Source organism: Cajanus cajan, chromosome 2 (assembly GCF_000230855.2).
Source record: "Cajanus cajan strain Asha chromosome 2, NIPB_CcT2T_4, whole genome shotgun sequence".
NCBI lineage: Eukaryota > Viridiplantae > Streptophyta > Magnoliopsida > Fabales > Fabaceae > Cajanus > Cajanus cajan.
This window is the reverse complement of record NC_138518.1, coordinates 69,895,458-69,909,222: the sequence shown is the minus strand read 5'-3', so window position 1 is coordinate 69,909,222 and position 13,765 is coordinate 69,895,458. Positions and strand designations below refer to the sequence as shown.

Here is a 13,765-nt window from a genome sequence, read left to right as displayed (position 1 = left end):
CCTAAAGAATTCTTAGCATCACACCACAACAATTTAATAATTTATCATATATATATCATCCTAGATCAATTTACATAAAACAACAACACCTATCATCATACAACTTGCAATAGATTCACCTAACCTATTCATGTTCACTATTTTATCACATGATGTGGCAAAATTCATATTGGCCGCAATTCAAACATAGATAATTTTCTTTATTCTATTCAACTCATGCCCAACGTGACTAAGTCAGAGGCTATTCTTTTCTCCTCATGTCCAATACCAATCATGTGCTCAACACGACGGTGATTTCTACACTTGGCAGAATCACAAAATTGCTCTCTTTACCTGAAAATAGAAAACACCAAGCAAGCAATGCAATATGTCCTTCATATACATCATCAACTACTTGTTCCACACCAAAATAGCAACATGCAACAACATGTAAACTATAATCATCCAAATCACCTTCACATGCTCAAAGCACCCATAACCCAACCCTTTCACCATACCATATGAAAATCAAATTAATCAATCAACACAATCACATTTTGATGGAATTCAAACAACATGCAAATCGAATAGTTTAACATAAACAAGGTTCTAACTTCCCATACCTTAAGATCACTCCAAAAAGATGAAGAGGAAGAAGAAACAATGTTGAGCTTTGAGCTAACTCTGGGGAGCTCCTCATTGCACCACAACTTGATTTTAAGCTCAAATAGTTCTAAATCACTACTTCGTTGATCAACAATTATCTCTTACACACTCAGGAAGCCTAGAAAGAAGAAGGATGGTATTAGAATCTTAAAGCTTCCCTCTCTAATATCTCTTTAAAGTTTTTTGAAAAATAAGTTTATTAGGATCAAGTCTAAAAAAAAACCTTATATATTTTTCTCTTGGGATCAAACTAAACGTCTAAAACCTCCTTAAGAATTCCTTAACTCCAGAATCTCTCAACAATACTCCTCACACATCACAATACATAATTATTGAAAGAAAATAATAATAATTAATTATGCTGTCCATGTTATAATAGACATATTCATACAATGTATCAAAACTTACAACTAATTAAAAATTAATCTACATTTATAGAGTGTGATTTATTTATTAAAAAATGTCATAAATATAGATATTATTTTTAAAAAAAATTATTAGTTTCATACTTCAATTAATTTTAGTTACTCATAATTAAATTTAACTAAAGAAATTAGGCAAATGCTTCAATTACTGAACAATCAAATTTTGTTGTTTGGAAACGAGCTTCTTCCATCCAAATTATTTTTTATTTCCATAATAAATGTTATTTTATATTATTTTAAAGAAAATATTAATTTTACCGAATTAATTTTTTTTAATATAAACCATGCAACATAACTTTTTTCAAAAAAATATTATTAGAAGAATGTATTTTTTTTTTTAATTAATGTTACATCAAAATATTAAAACAATACTTATTCTATGATTTTTTTTTTCTTCTTATAAAATACTTAATATGAGATAGAAGGAGGGAAAGGTAATTAGGAACAAAAATTATAAATGAAATGCTGTGTATACAGTTAATGACAAACTCATCTTGTTATGTGGTTTAATCCGCCTTACAGTGTAGAAGAACCCATTTGCATGGAAGCCAGAATTACCTCTGTTCAACTAAATTATTGCTCCATATTATATGAGGAGTGAGTGGGTGTGTATATATATATTATAAAATTGAAAATTTATAATTAAAAGAATTTAAATACATAATTCAACAAAAAAAAAATAAAAAAAGAAAAGTGTTACTTTATAATTAAAAATAATAACAATATATTATTTTATTTCATTAAAAAAAGTGTTAATAAATATCATTAAATTATAAAAATAAAATAAGTTTTAATAATAATTTTAAAATTGACAAAATTAAAAATAATGAAATAAAAAAAATAGACATATAGAAGGAAGAGAGAGAGAGAGTGAGAACAAAGAGAGATGGAAAGGGAGAGATTGAGAGTGAGAGACAAGGGAGTGAGAGTAAGAGAGAAGCAATAGAGAGAGAGGGAGAAAAACAAATAGATCAAGGAGAGAGAGTGAGAGTGAGAGAGATATTTTAAATAGATGAAATTTAATTATACATTTTTTTATTTTAAAAAAGGATATTGTAATCTTTTAAATAATTAAAATTTTCTTTTCTAAAAAAAATTAGATCTTCAACTCCTTTCATAAAAATATCTTTGTGAAAAAATGAGATTAAAATATTCTTAAAAAAATAATATTACTTAATTTTTTAAAAAAATAAATATCAAACATAAAAAATTAATATTTTTTATTTAAGATTTTTCAGAAAGTAAAATTTTTCCTATTTTCAAACAAATGTAATTTCAGTAGAATTAAGATCGAGATTGTTCCATCACTAACCCTTGGAAGTCAAATATTATTGGTCCTTAGGTTCTAGAATTGAACTCAAATGTTGGAACAAGTGTTGCGCTCTCATTTGTTATCGTGTTCTTTAATATCACGAACTACATGCAAAAAAAAAAAATCCTGATTAATAAAATAAATTAGTTATCCTTCTAACGAAAAGTACCAAAAAGTTTTGTTTTCTTTTCAAGCGGATAATGAACCTTAATAAAATACGAAAAGAAAAGTCAGAAAGTCATAAAGAACAAGAATGCATATAAAACAAAAACAGTTCTATCAAAAGAAAAAAAGAATTAATGTATAAAATAGTCTTCTCAATACATGCACGTAATTGGTTCAAGTATATATGTGGTTCAAATATTAATTATAAAGTATATTTTCTTGATATTGTCCATTTGTTTTGTTTAAAGAAGGAAATTGCAGGTTACCAACCAAACATGAATCCCAGATGTTTAAGTGGCGCATTTGTTACACATGTTAAATTTTTGGATATCGCCTAGTCTTTATCCGTCTTTATCTTTGGACCGACTTTGAATACCAGTAGACAAAAGATAAAGATGAAATAATAGAAAGAAAAAAGAGAGTAAAGAATTTAATTAACATTCAATTAATCATTGCTACAATACACCCTTAATTAATTAACAACTCCTTTTAAGAAAAAAAAAGTAATGAATCCTGAAAGTTAATGAGATAAAATCCTTCTTTCTCCGATAAAAATATAATAGAGAAGATAAATAAAACCAAATTTCAAATAATTAATTAAACCATCAAAATTAGGGTAAATTTAATTATTATTCATGGAAGGAGGTTTATTTGCTATTTGTAATCTCACATGAGTAAGGTGTTAATTGGTGGATACTTTCTTATCCTTGTGGTTTCAATATTTTTAACCCCAATATTCTTCCGCAAATCAATATTAGAATTCACGGCGTGGATGCTTATTTTTTTTGCTTTGCACTTGAGACTTTGTCATGGGTAATCACTGCAATGGATCCATGGCCCCATGATGGGAATTTAATTATCATGATTAATAAAAAGAAAATAATTTGTATCGTGAATAATCTGTTGGTGTTGGTTTTTAGACTCATTACCCTTCTCCTGCTTTTTATTTTGCTTGGTATGAAATCACCTCTTCACCACCAACTAATTAATCACCATGTAACGAATCAATCTCATGATTGGTCTTGTCCTCTGCATTAATAACACCATTATTGGGTATAATATTTAAATTGGTAACAGTATAACCCAAGCGTGTGGTTCAACGGTAGGGGTTGATCCACCTTTAAGCAAGGTCAGGGGTTCGAATCCTGCCTTGTGTATGCAGCCGCGTTAAATTTTGGAGCCAGCTATCTCACCTTTTGAGGTGCCTCAACCTAATAAGGAGATTAGTCGCGCGGTGATACTTCACTTCAGGGACGAAAAAAAAAAATGATAATAGTATGAAATGTGGACCCCACACCGCCACAAAATTAATTATTATCGATAATTATTTAATGATAATAAATTAATTATTTTTATTTTATTATTTAATAAAAATATTAATAATTAATATATAATAATTATTAAAAATATATTTATATCACACCAAAATTTATTATTAACAATAATTATTTATTTAGAAAAACTTTAATTTCATATCAACCAGAAATAAGATAATTAAAGAATATATAAATAGATGATAACTTTTACCTTACAAGTTTGTTTTGTAGGATTAAGTTCGACATATAACTTACTATTCTAAATTGGTATCAGATTATTCACTATTATTAAATTCAATAGTCTCTAAACTTGAGGGGGCGTATTGAGAAAAATTCAAATCTCACATCGACTTGATAAAATAATTAATTAGGAGATAAGACAATTAAAAATATATAAATAAAAGACAATCATTATCTTACAAGATCTACATCGAGTAAAAAGTAAAAATATCACAAAAAGTTACACTTTTTTTTACTATTATAAGGATTTTTACCAGCATTTAAAATAATTGCTACAAAATATTTTAACAATACTGCATACCATGACTATCATGAAAATGTCGCTAAAAGATTTTGTAACAGTTTTTATTATCACTAAAAATTATATTAAATGTCACTAAAAATTTATTTTATTGTAGTGATGTGACATATTATCCCCAATACGAACAAATTTGATGTAAATTAAGATTCGTACTACACTCTATACCAGTGACACTTCAACGAAAACTTACCCACAACAGGTTTATTCAAATCAATTTGCACATAGACTCTTGGAAATTTTCCACGTCTTACATCCAAAGTAGTTGAGTCCACCTTAATAGCTTTGCCTATGGCTGCTACCATAGCAAGCAAGAAACTCTCATCATAATAATAAACAAGGTTCAAACCTGGAAGTCTGACCCAAACTAGGGTTTTATCAGTTTCTGTTGTTGCAGCAGTGACTTCTGGAGACCATGTTTGGACAATAAGGTAGTGATAAAAAGTCATCCAAGGACCTCCTTCCACAACCTTATCTCTGTCTACCTCCATATCAAATTTAACCATATAAAAACTGTTTCCAATGGCCAACATATCAAAACTCGTTGATAGCCTCCATATAGTCCATACTTTGGATTACCAATCCTTCATGATCGGATAAGCAATGTTTTTGCCAAGAACAAGAAGTTTCACCACCAAAGCTTCTTGCAAAGGAGCACACAACCCATCAAAGACTGAATCTGCAATATGCACCATTGGCTGCAACAGATTATTATCTTTAAACACTATCTTTGCCAAATTCTGTTGAATCAAATCAACTTTCTGTCGTGGTGGTATGGCCACTTTGTTCTCCAACATGATATCTCTAAAAGAAACTCGTTTATTTCCTCCTCCGCCATCCGAAGGCTCTTTGTAGGAATCGCCATTGCCAAACCCTTGCGCAGAGAAAACAACATCCGGAGTCTCACTCATTTTTGTGCTCCTTTATTTTTCTTGTCCCACATCTATTATAAGTCTAAATAAATTTTAACATGACTTTTTAAACTGTTAATAAAAATTATTTATTAATAATATAATTTATTATAAACTTTAATTAAATATAATAATTATTTAGCATATGGATACTAATTTTAATTTTTAATTTTTATAATAATATATGCGAGTACAACGAAACGAAAATTAGAGCTATTTAGTTTTATAAGATTTTAGTTTTCAAAACAACTTCTAATTTCTATGTTAAAAAAACTTGAGTAACTTGTTCTTCAGTTATGAAATTTAAAATAGGGAAGGAAAGTTCCTTTTTATTTTTTCTGTTTTAGAAAAAAAAAAAACTCTTATTTATTTTATATATTTTATAAAACTGTGTTTGATACAATATTTTTTCTTTTAGAAAAGAATATAATATCTGATAAGATTAGAATTTTTATTAAAAATAGTTATTTCAAAACTTTAATATTATGTATTCAATAGTTACTACTATTTTTAACTTTTAAAACTACTATTATAAACTATAATATAAATATTTGCTGGGAACTTAAAAGTCGGTGTTTTTCTTAGTTTTGGATTCGGTTGGGAACCTGGGCCGGTCTGTTGGCCCATGTTTAAATCTAATAAACATATTGGTTAGTCTTTTATTTATATATATATATATATATATATATATATATATATATATATATATATATATATATATATATATAATTAATACCTTTCCCCTAATAATGAAGTCAAATTTTTTTACATTTAACTTCCAAATAATATTTCTCTCAAAAAAAGAACTTACAAATAATATTAGGTATAAAAATATTCTACTAATAAAAAAAATCAACTTAGAATTTTTTATGATTAGACAAACATTCCTCCTCATAAAACGTACAATTTATGTATGTGTATCAAATTCATACTGTTTTAGAAAATAAAAGGTTTTTATTATTTTAAGAAGAAATTTTTTTTTAAAAAAAATTATTTTCTTTTTAAAAAAAAAATAGAAAACATGGAGCTTAACTTACTCTTACATTCTTTGTGAAAGCTCCTATAATTAAATTATGTTTTCTGTTACTTGATGAATTAATATTTTATCCTCTTATATCAACTTGCAGTTATTTAATAATTCGTATGCATTTTCTAAGCAATAATTGAATGACATATGCACACGTTGGGTTACATGTTTTCTAGACCTGGTTAATTTATAAATTAATATTTGAATATTTTAACATGTTTTAGTGTATTTATATTAATTAAATAATACTTATATGTTATGCATTTAGTATAGTTTACGTTTCAGAGATTTGTACGATATTTATTGATTAACAATGTTGATACATCATTGTAGTCTATTTAGGATAATTATAATAATGGGGAGCTAACTCTTTTTTAATTTATTTTACTTGATTATTTATATTTTTATTAAATTTTAATAATTTAATTATTAAATTAAAAAAATTAATACATAAATCAAGTCTAATAAAAAAAATTTTAAAAAATTTAAAACTATTTGATATTTTATTTCATTAGATAAAATCAATATATAAAATAATTTTATGATTATCTGTAAATTTAAATTAAAGAAATAGAATATCAAATAATTTTAAATTTTTTTAAAAATTATCAAACTTAATATATTCATTAAGAACTTTTTATTTAATGGTTGAATTATTAAATATAATAAATCTAAGAAAATTATCTCTTAAAATAAGTTAATCTCTCCACTTATATAATTATTGATTATATGATATTTATAGTTGCTATAGTCACCCTTTGCTATTGTAATTTTTTTTTTTTGAATTATTTAGAGGAAAAATCATAAAATGGATAAATCATTAAAAAAATCATTTTTTTTATGTTGTTTATGCCCATAATCGATATAGAAAAAGTCAATCTTTGTGTTTTAGTTGTACAACTGATAATTAATTCTCATATATGTTTGTTTTTTTAGAGAAATAAATTATCAATATGTTATCATATATTTCCTCTTATTTAGAACTATGTTTAACTCAATTGGACATACACCTAAAATATTGTTTAACTCAATTTGGTTCAATTTGTAATGAGTTACAAATAAGCTAACCTAACCAATTTTTTTTTTTGGAACAACATATAATTTAATTAATTAATTGTATAGGAATCAGAGTGAGGAAGTATTAGAGCCTCTTTTTGTTGTCAAAATAGCCATATATCTGAAAGGTAGGAGTAATTCAATGAAGAAACCCCATCGCTTAGCGAGAGGTTCTGATTTACCAAGTGAAATTCAGGCAGATAGCAACTTTTAGATTTGCCTAGTGAATCCATTCCTCGCCATGTCAATTCTTTCCTCATGATTTTGCCATTTTTTTTTATATTTTCTTTGGTGTTGTTAATGCGGTTGTTCCACAACTATTATGATTTTTTTTTATTATTATCTTGTCACTATAGTATAACTTTTATTATATATTTTGAAATATTTTAAAAGATTATTTTATTCATAAAATTATTTTAAATTAAAAATTAAAATGATTATTTTATTAATTATAGATTTTAAAACTTAATTAATATTAATTTTAATAAGATATAATAATTTAATTGCTATACTTTTAATTAATTTTAATTATTAAATATTTTAAAATTAATTACTTGTAATTCTCATCATTTATATATATATATATATATATATATATATATATATATAATATTGCTCTCTTTTTTCTTTTTTAATATTTTCTCTTTTCTGGATTAAGAACTTATTAATTTTATATCATCAATTTAACATTAAGAAGATCATGTTGTATTCTATGAAACTTGAGTGAGATCATACAAATTAGTATAATATATTATACATCTGAAGAATTCATATCATTTCATGTTTTCAGATCCACTAACAACAATCTAAAATCGAAAAAGCTTAATATTGTCTATAAAATTAAGTTCTTAATGAATATGAAAGCTGAACATAGTACTACAAAGTAAAATGCAATGTGTGCGTTGCTGTGGCTGTCACAAGTAGAAGAGCACAAGCATTTTTTTTTATTGGAGGAACAAGGGCAATGTTACTTTATAGAATACATATATACTAATAAAAGAAATATGATCACCACGATATATAGCACAATATGAGGGTTGCAAGCATAACCTCACTGTTGAAGTTATTATTTATTTATTTAGTTTAGTTTAGATGCATTTTTATTTGCAACAATTAATTTTGTTTTTGTTTATATTTTGGAATCGATCAACTTTTAGAGATGAGTTACGACTTTAACCTTATCAAACACTGATAGGTTACTGGTTGGAGAGGTGAAAAAATTAATATCAAATTAATGCATCATATGTTACGAGTCATTGAGATGTACATGCCCAATGCAATGCAAGCATGCTTTCCTTCCAAAAAAAAATTTAATTTGAGTATATATATTGCTGGAAGTGGATAAGAAGTTTATATTTTCATTAAATTAAAATTATTTGAAGAGAATTAAATATTTATATGCATGCGTAGAAACTAAAGTTAACATATAAAAAATATGAGGAATGATGAAGGGGTGAAAAGAATAATTACGAGGTATCATATGAAGAACGATGAAGACAATTAATTTTTTAGATTCTCTCCATAATAAAAAAAATTAATTATTAATATTAGTTCTTATGAATGAGATGAGACTCACTCTAAACTTAATATAGATAAAAAAAACTTTGTGGTATGAGTAATGTGAGCCTTTTAAGTTTAACTCCTAAAAATTATTGTCTTTTATGACATCTATGTGAATTGTTAACGATTTTGAGTAATTTTATTTGGCTATAGTGTCAAATGTGGTGTTTTCCATATGAAAAATTTATATATCATGATATGCTAGAGAAATACTATAAATGTTGTATCATTATATTTTGTTGTAGTAAAATTAATTTGAGATTAACAAAATATAATTGTTGAATTACAGTTTGTTACTCTAAAGATAATTGATCATGAGGCTTAATGTTTGAGAACCTTTTAGCTAATATTTCATTTCGAATATAGTTTGATAATTTGTGTGGTAAAACAATTGTTTAAAGTATAAAAAATTTATTGATTAAGTGCAATCAATGATGAATTTGGTCGATCATTTTTGACTTTAAACTCTCGAGAAAATGTTGTTTATGAAACATTGAGAGTTATTATTTATAAACATCAAGGAAAATGAGATTTTATTAAAGACGCTTGAAACAAATAATGATGGTAACCTAACGTGATTGGAAATCCCATAAAGAAGGTTTAATGGAAAAACAAGTCACTTGTGGGTTCTGTTAGCAATAAAATTGATTTTAATCAATTTGAATTTTTTAATCACTTCCTTATAGTGTGATTAAGTGCTAAAGTTGCATTAGATGAGAGAGTAATCATTATGATTGAGTTTTATGTGATTATGAGAAATTTTGATCTCTTATAAAGTTTTAATGAATTTCATCTCTTATGAATGGTATATGAATTGTAACATTCACTTAATGAAACTACTCATATGAGTGTTAAGTGAGATCACTTGTATGAAATCTTGGAGAGATCTCTATAACACTCGTGAATACCAAAAACATACATGGTCTGAAAACGCAACACAACAATAATGACAAGGATTGTGAGAGTGTATTATGATAGATTAACCTCTGATACATGTCAAGCGTTTTGAGTTTAATAACTTGCTATATTATACAACACTATGTGTTAAGTTTTATGAATTCAGGTCTGGTTTAGTAATTTGATACACTAGGCCCAATGCATTATATCTTATATGAGAACTTAAAATATTTTTTTTAAAATTTTTTGAAATACATGGAAGATTGTTGTATGTTTTGAGATATTTCAAAGTGTTAATTTATTCACAAAATTATTTTAAATTTAAACTTAAATTCAAGATAATTATTTTGTTGATTATAGATTTTAAACCCTAATTAATATTGATTTTAATGAGATATAATAATATAACCGTTATAGTTACAATTAATTTTAATTATCAAGCATTTTAAAATTATACTCACAATGCTTAATATCTCCTTTTATAAATATTGAAAACCAATTGGTGGTTTAATACGAACAAAACATTTTTCTTTCTTTCTTAATGAGCTAAAAACTTATCAATTTTATTTCATCGGTCTAACACTGAGAAAATCATATTATATTTAAGAAGGTCATATCGTATCTTGGTAAACTTGCATAAGAGTTTATAGATAAGATTTTTAAAATAATACATAAAAATTTATATTATTTCATGCTTTCAATATCCACTAACAACAACTTTTACAATTATTATACCATGTAATAACTTTTAATAAAATATTTTCTAAAAATTCACCATCACATTATTTATATATATATATATATATATATATATAACTAAATATTAACATTTTTTTAACTTCAGACTTTATTTCTACTATAATATTTTACTTTCATTATATCTTTATCTTTATGATCTTCTTAATTTTCTATTTCCTTTAATCTCTCAACTTATATTTCTATCTCTAAGCTGAAATTTAATATTTAAAAATTTTCATTTTAAATATAAAATACAATTATATATAATAAATATTTTTCCTGTAATACACAAATTAAAATAGCTATATATATATATTGTTATTTTTTTTTCTAAAACAAAAACTCATTTAATATTTAGCTTAATTCTTTTGTTAATTACTTTGACCCATCACATCACATTAAAATGAAATAGACTGCTGATTTATTAGGAGCCACAAATAAAGTAGGTGCAGGGGTGGCAATTTTAAAACTTTGACAAGAGAGAGGGGCTTCAATTCAAATAAATTATTAAATTAGGTTGCTATCTTATTATCATAAGCAGCACAGGCTATTAATTCAGAAAACAAAGTTATGAAGTAAGGTATTACGTAATCTAGGCCTATTATAAGAAATATTTCAAAAACTTATCAATAAATTTAATAATTTATAGGAATCTTTATTTGGTATATGTTAAGGGTGTTTTTTATTCACTGAGAGTCGAAAAAAATTCTTCTTAAGATGGTGAGATTATCTAAATAAAAATATCTCCTCCCACCAAAGTTTTGTATTTTTTATGCATATATATTTATAATTGAATTTTATTAATATATTTAAGAGACTTAATTACTTAATTTTATATATATATATATATCCAATTTTATTGCTACAATTAAAGGAAATTTAGATCACAGAAACGTGCAAATAACCAATGACCTTCGTTGATAATTAACAACTCCAACAAAGCTTGAAAACGTATAGGTTTCTTCAATCATTAACCTAACTGCATATGTTCATATATTTTGTTTTTCCTTTTATAGTATCTCATTTTCATGTGTCTATAAACAATTATCTCGATATGTTTTTATTAAATATATATAGTATGCTTCTAGAAAGTAGTAATGGAAGGATATAATACTCCACCTCGTTTGCGGTTATGATTAATTCTCTTTCTTATCAAAACTTTTTTCATTAGAGAAACATGATAAGAAGCTCGTTCAAACTATTATACAAAGCAAAGCACTATAATTATTGCCGGCAAAGGTCAAATCCTTATTTTAAATTCACTTTAAAAATATTATGAGTAGGCTTTGAGTCCTTATCTAATCGATACCTCACGAAAAGACTCCAACAAAATGGGGTTGAGTGATCTTGGACTTACACTTGCGTGCCTAATGACCAAAGAATTTATGAAAGACATGCATTTCCATTCTTTTACCATAATTTTACACATTCAATTGACGTCAAAAATATTAAAAAAGACCATTCTTCAGCACCAATACATGGAAGTAGAATATTTGAATGAATTCTTTGCAGATTTTCATGAGACAAATATTTTCACAAGTCAGTACTTGCAGAATGAGAGTAGAATGTAAAAAAGTAGAGAGATAATCTTAGTTTGTTTTTTTAAACCTATATATATATGTATCATTCTCTGCTTAGTTCTTCTATTGGGAAAAAACCCTCACACAAACAATAAGAATCAAAGGATATGAGCCATACATAAAAACAACATCATAATCACAACAATTCATACGAAATCTTTATACAACGTATAATTTATTTTATTTGTGGATAAAATTTAGGTACAGTTTATTAAATATAATTGATATTATTTTTCAATTAGAATTGAAATATTATGCCAATAATATACATATATAATAAATATATATTATTAGAATTTGCATCAATATATGTATCTCTTTTTATCATATATCATTTATCTTTTTTTTTTTCTCTCAATTTGTTGTACAAATTAAACTTATTGTGCTATTTTTCTTTTATACATATGTCAGAGTAGAAGAACAAAAATTTAATGTGGTTCCACAATTTACGTCAATATAAACATTTTCATTAGTTCTACAGTAAAATTAGTTTTTTGTGACAATTAATTTATTCTTTAGCGGCCATATAAATAACTATTATTTTTTTTACCAACATTTAAATAATAGCTTGTGTATCCAGGGTCGTTAATGCTATTACCGACATTTATATAAAATTATGGTAAAGACCTACTAAATTGTCAGAAAAACTTATTTTTTTGGTGATAATTCTAGTAGCCATTTTAAAGGCTATTAAAAGTTATTTTTCAATTGTCTCATTTCCATCCATTTAGTAACTTTTATCTTTTGCTAGTAAAACTTTAAATAATTTATTCCTATAATTTTCTTTTCTAAATTCATAACTTATATATTTTTTTATATTTAGTCGATGTGAGATTTGTGTAAAATGAGGATTGTCTTCTATTTATATATATTTTAATTGTCTTGTCTCTTAAGAGATGTGAGATTTATTGGTGAAAGTTGCTCTCTAATTATTTTATAGTACTATTGAACTTGGTAATAGTACTATTGAACTTGCTCCGAGGTCAGCTCGTGTTGTGGTACCGAGCTCGGAGCTCGGCTTCGGAGTACGGATAGTACACTAGCCCCCCGAGCTCCGAAGACCGTAGGTCGAGGAGTTAAGACCGAGCTCGTCAAGATCTATTTAAGTGCCAAGCTGACGCCACATGGCGCGTTAATGGAAGTGACGATTATGTAATGATGGTTTGTGTTTGTCATGATGGTTTTCCATTAATGTGTCGTCAGACGTGCCCCTTGACTGATTTCTATGTTCTGACCTAGGGTCGTCTTTCGCAGGCAGGAGATGTTGCCGAGGTGGTGACCCAGGTTGCTGGGCAGGCCGCCCAGGCTGCCGAGGTGGTGGCTCCAGCCACCGAGCAGGTTGCCCATGCTGCTGAGGTAAGTAGTGTTCCCTGATTTTCGTGATTTTTTGTATGTTGTCGTTTTTCTTTTTTGACATGGCGCTGGTTTTCGCAGGCGAGGTCGGAGGTTCCTATCGTGGACTTTCTAGTTGCCGAGCAGGGGACACCGGCTTCCGCCTCTGTCGAGGCTCGTGGCGAAGGGCCAAGTCTTGAGGTCCCTGTGTCCACCCCTGCAGCTTCGGCGCTGCCGTCTGGTTCGTCGCAGGAGGCTTCCCG

General features: G+C 26.7%; 1 protein-coding gene across 1 annotated transcript; it reads right to left on the bottom strand.

Annotated features, from left to right (window-relative positions):
- Positions 1-271: 271 nt before the first annotated feature.
- On the bottom strand, positions 272-5,312 carry LOC145955163 (uncharacterized). The gene is made up of 3 exons (XM_083069871.1): positions 4,981-5,312; positions 4,595-4,914; positions 272-333 (listed from the first exon to the last, which is right to left on the bottom strand). Exons 1-3 carry the CDS (start codon positions 5,310-5,312, stop codon positions 272-274), a joined length of 714 nt encoding a protein of 237 aa, XP_082925997.1.
- Between the last annotated feature and the right edge of the window lie 8,453 nt (positions 5,313-13,765).

Excerpts from the sequence above, each read along its gene's own strand:
- LOC145955163 (XM_083069871.1), bottom strand. The coding sequence starts at position 5,312 with ATGAGTGAGACTCCGGATGTTGTTTTCTCTGCGCAAGGGTTTGGCAAT. Across the intron at positions 4,915-4,980 it reads TATCCGATCATGAAGGATTG|TTTTTATATGGTTAAATTTG; the intron begins GTAATCCAAAGT and ends CATTGGAAACAG. Across the intron at positions 334-4,594 it reads TTTGAATAAACCTGTTGTGG|GTAAAGAGAGCAATTTTGTG; the intron begins GTAAGTTTTCGT and ends TTCTATTTTCAG.